We start from the raw sequence: 9,936 nt of genomic DNA, 5'->3' as shown, positions 1-9,936 counted from the left end.
ATGAATATGAATATAGTTATCCATATGTATATGCAAATACTTACGAATATGCATATGCATATCAATGAGCATAATCATCTATATTTAATTGGCTTATATTATTCTTATGCATATGCATATACTTATTCACATGCATATGCATATTGTCACACCTTACCCGGCCGCTGGCGGAAATGCCAAGTAGTGGCGGTACATAGATTTCCCAAATCACAAAGCGCCAATCATAACTATCTATTTAAACGAAAGCCTATATGTCTTCAAGTTGATAACATTTTCTTGACTTGATCTTTACTCCATCCTAGGAACACATGCGATTTTTGAAAACGTCAACTTGATGTTGGTGAGTCCACATGTTTTGAGGTAAAGGTAAAATAAATTCTTGAAAACTTTTTAGAAATCTTTACTTTCCTAGATTCCTAGTTTCCTATGTTTTATTATATCACCTCCTAGATTATTTGGGTGTATTAAATTAAGAATCCGTTTTCTTTTAGAAAAATATTTCTTAAAATATTTTATCAACCCTAGTTACTATCTTTGCAAGGTAACTAATGATTTTATCTTATTATCTTTAAGGATACCTAACGATCCTAACTTATTATCTTTTTGGTGTATTTTGTTAATCCTAATATTCAATCTTTTTAGGATATTTAACAACCCTAACGTATTTTTATCTACCATTCCAAGGCGTTCCTAATAGTAGTCTGATCTCTAAGGTTTTCGTAATGTATTGACATGAGCGCCCATAATCGAAGTTGTTTAACTAATAGTTTGCCCCAACACGACGCTTCATCGGATGTTCAATACTGAATAATAAGAAAGTTATCCTGTCAGGATTGTAGCTAGCAATCGCATGTGGGAGTGTCAATCCCCACATAAATTTATACATAATTTTCTAGCTCTCGTAAAATTAACGATTATAGGTATCGAAGAAGCCAGATTTAATCAAGGCCTCTGGATGAATATTATCTGCTCACTAAAAATATATATCCAAACAATCATTTTGCATTATAAAAATATATATCATAAAATTTTCATCACCAATCATTGTTGATTATAAATTTTTATATCATAAAGTTTTAGTATCTAACAATATATAATTATAAGATTTAAAACTTTTTATGATACAAAAAAGCATGTTCCAAAGTTTATAATTCAAATTTTTTTATGACCATAAACATTTATAATTTTACATTATAAAGTTTTATGACCAAACAATATATGATCCAACGTTGTAACAAAAAAAGAACTATAAGATTTAGCCAAATTCAAGAGCAATAAAGCTAGCAAAAAAATAATGTAGATTATCACACATCAAGAAAAACTATTATAAACCTGAGAATACTAATTTTATATCTATAAAATGAAATTACTAAAAATAATAGTGTCTAAACCAAGTTCTTAACAACTAAACAAACATAATCCTAGTAACATTGTTTTTGAACCACATTACACCAACCATACATAACCGGCAACTAACAACACACCATAAATATCCAAATAACATTGCTATAAAATGATATAATAAAACAACAATGAGAATTTTAAAATAACAAAAAAAAAATGTTCAACAGTATACTCACCGCCAATCATACAATTCCAATATGTTGAATCTAACTTTAACATTATGCCAATGAGCTTTCATAATTTATATTTCTTCTAAGATGATCTTTTTCTTCTTGGACATTTTTTTTTCTAAAAAACAAGACAAAACATTACAAAATTAATAACCAAGTTATTAATATAAACATGATATTTTGTGTGATAAGGGTTCACATAACAGGAAAAATCAATTATCAGACTGGGATGCTACAATAAATAAATAATTGAAAATATATTGTTATTTAAAAAATTTAGCTCTTTCCTGTAATGCCTTAAAATTTGTATCAAATATATTTAAGATAACAAAATGCAAAATGCAACATGATTTTTCAAAGTTATTAGAATCTCATAACGACTCTCAACCGAATAACAATTAGTATTGGAATGCAATCTGCATCTATATATCATCATGTTCTCACAAACCAAATCATAACCAAAGGCTATTTTAGTTTTCAAATGATCATCGAGCTCATTTAAATTCAAGATCATTGATTTTTATCATTAATTGAAATAACAATACAAACTTTTTCTTTTTTACATCTTAAATGTATCTATAAGTTTTTGTGACAAATTAATCTCAAGAAAAATTCATATAACTCATAGTCCATAACTTATACACATGATCTAATAAGCAACATAAAAATGCAAGCTATGGTTAACAAATATAAACTTAAATAACAAAAAAAGTAACAGGTCCACATTTAAAATCAAACACATTTACCAACTTAGAAATAAAATAAAGTTAACTAAAGCTTATAAAAAAACATGGGTACAAGAAGAATTTATAATCAAAACTATATTTTGAAATTAAATAAAAATATCATACCTAAAACTAACAAAATTCAATAAGATGTTTCTAAATTTCTTATCGGAATTTCCTATAAACATAATCATGAGATTAACAAGCACTTATCACCAACAATGTCATAAATATCTACATTAGTACTTCATACATATAAAAAAAATGAAAACAATAAAGAAAAACTCTAAGAATTCAAAATTTCGAAGATGTAATTTCTTTGAGACATTAGATCGAACACATTATGGACATCCTTATATGCAACTTCATTTTAATGTTTTTTTTATCTATTCACCATCCAAAAGTCTTTTCAAAATTGAAAAACTTGAACAAATTTATGATAATATTCAACCTCATAAATATTGAAGCTTAAATTGACAAGGAGATCAATTCAAAAAACACAAATAACTTATTGAATCTAAAGATTCAAAAAAGCATTGATGAACAATAGCCTAAAACATATGAGTTAAACATAAAAAGGAGAAGAAAATCGGTCTTCCTGATCCATTCAGTTGAAATTTGTAGAAATAACGGTAGATGAAGTGAATGTTGAATGAAATTGAAGAATTTTCACCAAAATTTCAACAGTTGACAGTGATATTTTCTTTATCTGTAGTTTAAACCAAGAAAAGATGAAATTACACGATTAAAAGAAGAAATATACATAACAAAGGAAGGATTTGAGAGAAATCAAACATGAATGATGAAGAACTGAGGTCAAAAGTCAACTTAGCCCATATATGTTTAGGGTTTATGATACAATAATGATTTTGACGTGCTTTAACACTGATCGGAGCTCAATTTCATCACAATCTCGATCGATTAACATTCAATTCGGAAAAAACTCAGAGAATTAAGAAGACTTTAGATGATGAAAAGTGTTTCTGGCTGCGATAGAATGATAAAAGAGGGTTTATAAGACCAAAAAACAAAAATTCCCAGAAGTATAAAACCCTTAAGAGGAAAACAACAAAAACTTAACTTATTTGTAAAAATGCCACCATGTTTAAAAAAAATTACAATTAATTTCAATCATTTATTTTTAATGATAAAGAGTCTAGATTATTCCTCGTGGTTCCTATCAAAATTTGAGTTTCTACACGTCGTAGATCTCTCTCTCTCTCTCTCTCTCTATATATATATATATATATATATATATATATATATATATATATATATATATATATATATAGACTTAGGTTCAAATGTTTTCACTATCTATTGTGTGCATGTATGATTAATTCTGGACCAATCATTTTAGTTATTTTAAGAAAGTAATTAATGCATATTAAATGTTGAAGATGTAATTAATATCCATTATATCTTCAACATGTAATATGCATTAATTACTTTCTTAAAATAACTAAAATAATTGGTCCAGAATCAATCATACATATACACAATAAATAATGAAAATAAAATAACCTATATATATATATATATATATATATATATATATATATATATATATATGACAAAACTTCAAAAACGGTCCCTGTGGTTTCCAAAAATATCAAGTTTAGTCCCTAAGTTCAAAAAACCTCATGGATCGTCCATGTGGTTTCAAAACTTTTAATGTTTAGTCCTTCCGCCTAACTCCGTCAGTTTTCTGCCATTAAGTGAGGGGCATTTTCGTCATTTCATTACCAGGGACCATTTATGAGGTTGTCTCTATTAATATATATATATATATATATATATATATATAATTATTTAATAAAAGGGCCCCACCCCCTTCTCTCTCTCTCTCTCTCTCTCTCTTAACATCCAACCCTATCCCCATTTTGATCTCGCTATTCCCCGGAAACGACTGAATCTTCTTCATCCCTCTCAAGTATTTCACAGGAGGAGCGAACTGAAGAAATTGACGTGACCTCCGGTTTCCGATCAAGGGGGTGTACCACCGATTTATGAGGTTTGTATTACTTTTTTTAAAATAAATAAACCCATCGATGTGACTAACAGCTTCTGTAATTTGAGGATCATCAGGGCCAACTAGATGACCTTGAGAATCATGGTCCTCCAAATATAACGCCATGAAAGCAGGAATTTCTTCATTTGGCAAATCGAAATAATGGAGAAAAGTATCGACGCGTTCTTCAAACGGGACTGAAGCGTTATACGGTGGACAGAAATTCACAGGACAATCCCAAGAACCTTTTTTTACATCGGACCCAGGCCAGAAATATGTCGCCACTTTCAGCCCTTGGTTCGCGATGGTCTCCCATATGGGTTCGCCTAACCACCATTTGGGTTCACGACTTCTCGTTGTGAAGTTATCGCCTGTAGTTGGATCAGTGAATCTGTTTAATATGATTCCATGATAAGCAGGGTATAATCCGGTGGCGATTGAGTAGTGATTTGGGAAAGTTAAGGTTGGGTAAACTGGAATCAATCCGGTTTCAGCTGATGTTCCTTGCTATGAACAAACAAAACAAAGATCAAAAACCAAAAAACGAAGATCTGAAACCAAAGCGATGACTGTGTGCGAAACCTGCAACTCCGCCTCTCCTTCATCATTTCTGAAACCTGCTACTCAACCCCCCATCATTTTGGATTTCTGTGTATGCGATTTCACAGTCTCTACCACCGTTTGATATGGTGCTATGGTGCAGGTGTTGGTGATTATAGTTATAGGATCTGATTAGTGCTTCGTTTTCTAATTTGGATTTTGATAGATTTTGTGATTTATGGTAAGGGTAAATAATGAAGGAGATAGTAGGGCTGAAAAGAGAGAGAGAGAGAGAGAGAGAGAGAGAGAGAGAGAGAGGGAGAGAGAGTGGGGTGGGACCCTTTGTATATTAAATATTATATATTTATTTATTTATTTAAAAAAAAGTATTTGAAAACCTCATAAATGGTCCCTGTGTAGTGAAATGACAAAAATGCCCCTGACTTAACGGTTAAATGGTAACATAGTTAGTCGGAAGGACCAAATGTTAAAAGTTTTGAAACCACAGGGACCATCTGTGAGGTTTTTTGAACTTAGGGACTAAACTTGATATTTTCGAAAAGCACATGGACCATTTTTGAAGTTTTGTCTATATATATATATATATATATATATATATATATATATATATATATATATATATATATATATATATATATATACACGTATGTATATTAAATGCTATCCATACTTATAACTTATTTTTATGGAAACCAATTAAATTCACCAATATGATTTTAGTATTAATTATATGTATATTAAATGCTATCCATACTTATAACTTATTTTTATGGAAACCAATTAAATTCGTCATTAATGTTAACAATAATATTCTTTTAGAACGAATTCATATCTAGAAGAAATGAAAGTGTATTCCAACAGAATTAGAGTGTATTCTAGTAGAATACACATTCGTTCTTCATATTCCATGCAAATTCATTGTATTTTAAATGAGTGAGTGCTGAAACAAAATACGAACTCGTATATAAAAAGTAGATGCGAATTCATTCTGAAAGAATGTTATTGCTGACATTAATGACAGATTTAATTAGTTTTCATAAAAAGAGATTTATAATGATGGATATCATTTAATATACTTATAATTATGAAAATCATTTAATATCTACATTTATTTAATTAAATAATTATTTAATTTACTAAATTTCTATTGGTGCATTCAAACACACAATAAATGTAAAAAACAAAATAACCTAACCCTATATATATATATATATATATATATATATATATATATATATATATATATATATATATATATATATATATATATATATATATATATATATATATAAAGGTTACCTTCGGATCAAAAGTAAAGGTATTTATAAACTATCTAATTACATTAATTTTATAAAAACTATATATATCGGATAAGGATTAAATAGATAAAATAACAATTTATTTTTATCTCTGTTTATCATGGCATCCTATTTTTATATCTTTTTATAGCATAAAGATTGTGATTCTAGCAAATATCCAAAAGGAGGAGGCGACAACATCTTGATAAAAAAACATATATAATAATATATAAATAAAAAAAATTATATTTACTGTTTATTCTTTTTAACCTTAAAAAAATATTAAAAAGAACTATCTCCCTTTTGTTTTTATTTATTTAAATTTTTTCTAAATTTTAATGAAATTCCCATTATAACCACCAATCTCACAACACCCTACTATAAAATGAGGAAGATGTTACGACACACTTAGGCTGTGTTTGGCGCGTCACAACTAGCTAATAAGTTAACTTATTTTTTGAGTTTTTTTATGTTGTCGTGTTTGGTAAGCCAAAACGTAGCTTATAAGCTAACGTTTTGAAAAGCTACTTAGACTAGCTTTTTAGGAGCTTTTTAAAAATTTTTCCAAATACACCCCTTAATTAATTATAGAAACACATATTCTTACATGTCCTTTTATGTAATTTTATATATTTCAGCTAGTTTTACCAAACGTTATTTTTTATCAGCTAGCTTTTTATTTAACAACTAGCTTTTCAGTCATCAGCTAGCTTTTCAGCTAACACCTAGCTTTTCAGCTAGTCCGCCAAACATAACCTTAAAACAAGGTCGTTTGTACATTTGGTCATGCAAAAGGATTTTTTGATTAATTTATTTATCTAGAGTTGAAAATAAAATAACATGTTTGGCATTGTTCATACACATTTCATACCAAGTTTATGTCTCACACAAATACTATTTTCCCACTTATCTTTTTATGGAATTTAAATACCAAAAGAATTCTAAAATCTCCAACCCACAGATTTATACATTCTTTTGAACACCTAGATTTATTCAAACACAACTAGCAAGAAACCAAAAGGAAAAAAGATTAGAAAATATTAAAAATCAAAGGGTTTTGAGACCATATGGTCCATTTAATGTTATTTCTACCCTTCGTATTAGAATACGGATAATATGAATGCATAGCAATCTTTTCAAAAATACATAACAATCTTTCTTTAGTTTATTTATTTATTTATAAATTGGCTAAATTTTAATGGTATTTCCATGATAACCATGTATTTCACAACGTCCCACTATAAAACGAGAGAAGACGCTACGACACACTTAAAACAAAAGTCGTTTTAACATATTACAATGTGCAAAATGATTTTTTTAATTAAATTATTTATCTACAGATGGAAATAAAATAACATGTTGAGCATTTTGTTCACCTACATTATATACAAAGTTTAGGTCTCACACAAATATTGTTTTTCCTACTTATCTTTTTATGCAATTTAAATACCAAAAGAATTCTAAAATCTTCAACCCGAGGACTTATATATATATATATATATATATATATATATATATATATATATATATATATATATATATATATATATATATATATATATATATATATATATATATATATATATATATATATATATATATTTGAGCAACTATATATTTTCAAACACAACTAGCAAGAATGTCGTGTTGACATATTACAATGTGCAAAATGATTTTTCAGTTAAATTATTTATCAATAGATAAAATAAAATAACATTTTGAGCATCTTGTTTACCCACATTACATGTCAAGTTTAGTTCTCACACACATACTCTTTTTCCCAATTATCTTTTTATGGAATTTAGATAGCAAAAGAATTCTAAAATCTCCAACCCAAGGACTTATATATATATATATATATATATATATATATATATATATATATATATATATATATATATATATATATATATATATATATATATATATATATATATATATATATATAGATTTATTCAAATACAACTACTAAGAAGCTAAAAGGAAAAAAGGATTGCAAAACTTTACAAATCAAATGGTTTTGAGACCACATGGTCAATTTAATGCTACTTCTACCATTCATATTAGAATACCAATCAAATGAATACACTTTTTAAAAAATACATATAAATCTTTCTTTAGTTTATTTATTTTATTTATAAATTAGCTAAATTTTAATGATATTCTCCTAACCACCAATTTTACAACAACCCACTATAAAATAGGGGAAGACACTAGGACATACTTAAAACAAAGTCGTTTTGACATATTAAGGTGTCATGCAAAATGATTTTTCAGTTAAATTGTTTATCTAGAGATGAAAATAAAATAACATGCTTAGCATCTTGTTCATCCATATTTCATACCAAATTTAAGTCTCACACACATATGCTTTTCCAACTTATCTTTTTATGTAGTTTAAATACCAAAAGAATTTAAAATCTCCAACCCAAGGACTTAAATATTTATATTTTTGAACAACTAAATTTATTCGAACACAACTAGTAGAAAGCTATAAGGAAAAAGATTACAAACATTACAAATCAAAGGGTTTTGAGACCACATGAGCCGTTTAATACTACCAATCAAATGAATGCATAACAATCTTTTCAAAAATACTACTTCACATTTTAAACGATTGGAAAACCCAAAAACTTATATTAATTGTATTTTTTTGTTGATTTTGATTTTTTATTAGTTGGAAAAGTGCAGAAATAACATAACTAACCCTTAAATATTATATGAGAGCTTTCGACACCAAAATTAATTTATTAACTTAAAATAAATAAATATAGACCATCCCACACTTTTATAAAAAAATTCTAATAAACAAATATTTTTAAGATTAATAGATAATTTTATTTATTAATCATGAAAACTACCCATGGTATATATTTATTTTTTTTAATCGATAGATAATTTTTGGTACTGTAAACTTACATATAATATCCGACATGTAATTTCGAAATTTCTCAAAGTTTCTAACACTTAAAAAAACTAAAATTGCGTAGAAGTATAATAAACAAAAGTCCATAGACTGGACTGTAGATTTCATAAATGATTTTGATTGTTAAATTGCACAAAAAATGGGGAAAATGCTTATGGAAAGACAAGATGCTTGCCATTTAAGCAAAACACGTTAACTTGTTTTTATCTTTGGAGAAAATACTTATACTTATCTATGAATATATTTCGTTTTCCTTTGGTCCATTGCAAATTGTTAAGATGATTTCATTTATCAATTCACAATCGAGTACAGTAAAATTGATAGTTAAATGGCAGAATTTCTTAAATTTTAACTAGTTTTTAGAAAAAAAAAAAAAAAAAAACTACTTTTTTTGTCATTTTCTGAAAAAAAAAAATTAATAGTAATGACTTGAAAGGGTAACGAACTTTCGACTTTTTGTCACATTTAGTCACTAAATTTTTTTTCGTTATCTATTTGCCATTGAACTATTGAAAATGTTAACAGTTTCAATAGTTTAGTGGCAAATAGATAACGAAAAAAAGTTTAGTGACTAAATGTGAACGAAATCGAAAGTTCGTTTCCCTCTAAAAAGTTCAATGACTAAATGTGAACAAACTTCCTATTGTATTATGTTTTAGCAAAATTATTTATTTTTGTTTAATTGTACCAACATTTGTTGATGAAAAAATCTATGAAATAAAAAAACGAAATGTAACATTCGGATTTCCAGGTATCATCATTTAAGTATTTTTCTTTTGAGTTAAGAAGAGAGACTCGACGAGTTGACGCCTCAACTTGTCGAGTAAGGTCGCGACTGATG

General features: G+C 27.3%; 1 protein-coding gene across 1 annotated transcript; it reads right to left on the bottom strand.

Annotated features, from left to right (window-relative positions):
* Nucleotides 1-3,901: 3,901 nt before the first annotated feature.
* LOC111912229 (uncharacterized) lies at nucleotides 3,902-8,505 on the bottom strand. The gene is made up of 2 exons (XM_052769062.1): nucleotides 8,482-8,505; nucleotides 3,902-4,817 (listed from the first exon to the last, which is right to left on the bottom strand). The coding sequence occupies exons 1-2, from the start codon at nucleotides 8,503-8,505 to the stop codon at nucleotides 4,056-4,058; spliced, it is 786 nt and encodes a 261-aa protein (XP_052625022.1). The 3' UTR covers nucleotides 3,902-4,055.
* Between the last annotated feature and the right edge of the window lie 1,431 nt (nucleotides 8,506-9,936).

This window comes from Lactuca sativa, chromosome 2 (genome assembly GCF_002870075.4).
Source record: "Lactuca sativa cultivar Salinas chromosome 2, Lsat_Salinas_v11, whole genome shotgun sequence".
Lineage (NCBI taxonomy): Eukaryota > Viridiplantae > Streptophyta > Magnoliopsida > Asterales > Asteraceae > Lactuca > Lactuca sativa.
Note: the sequence above shows the minus strand (reverse complement) of the source record. Positions and strands in the feature narration are given on the sequence as shown.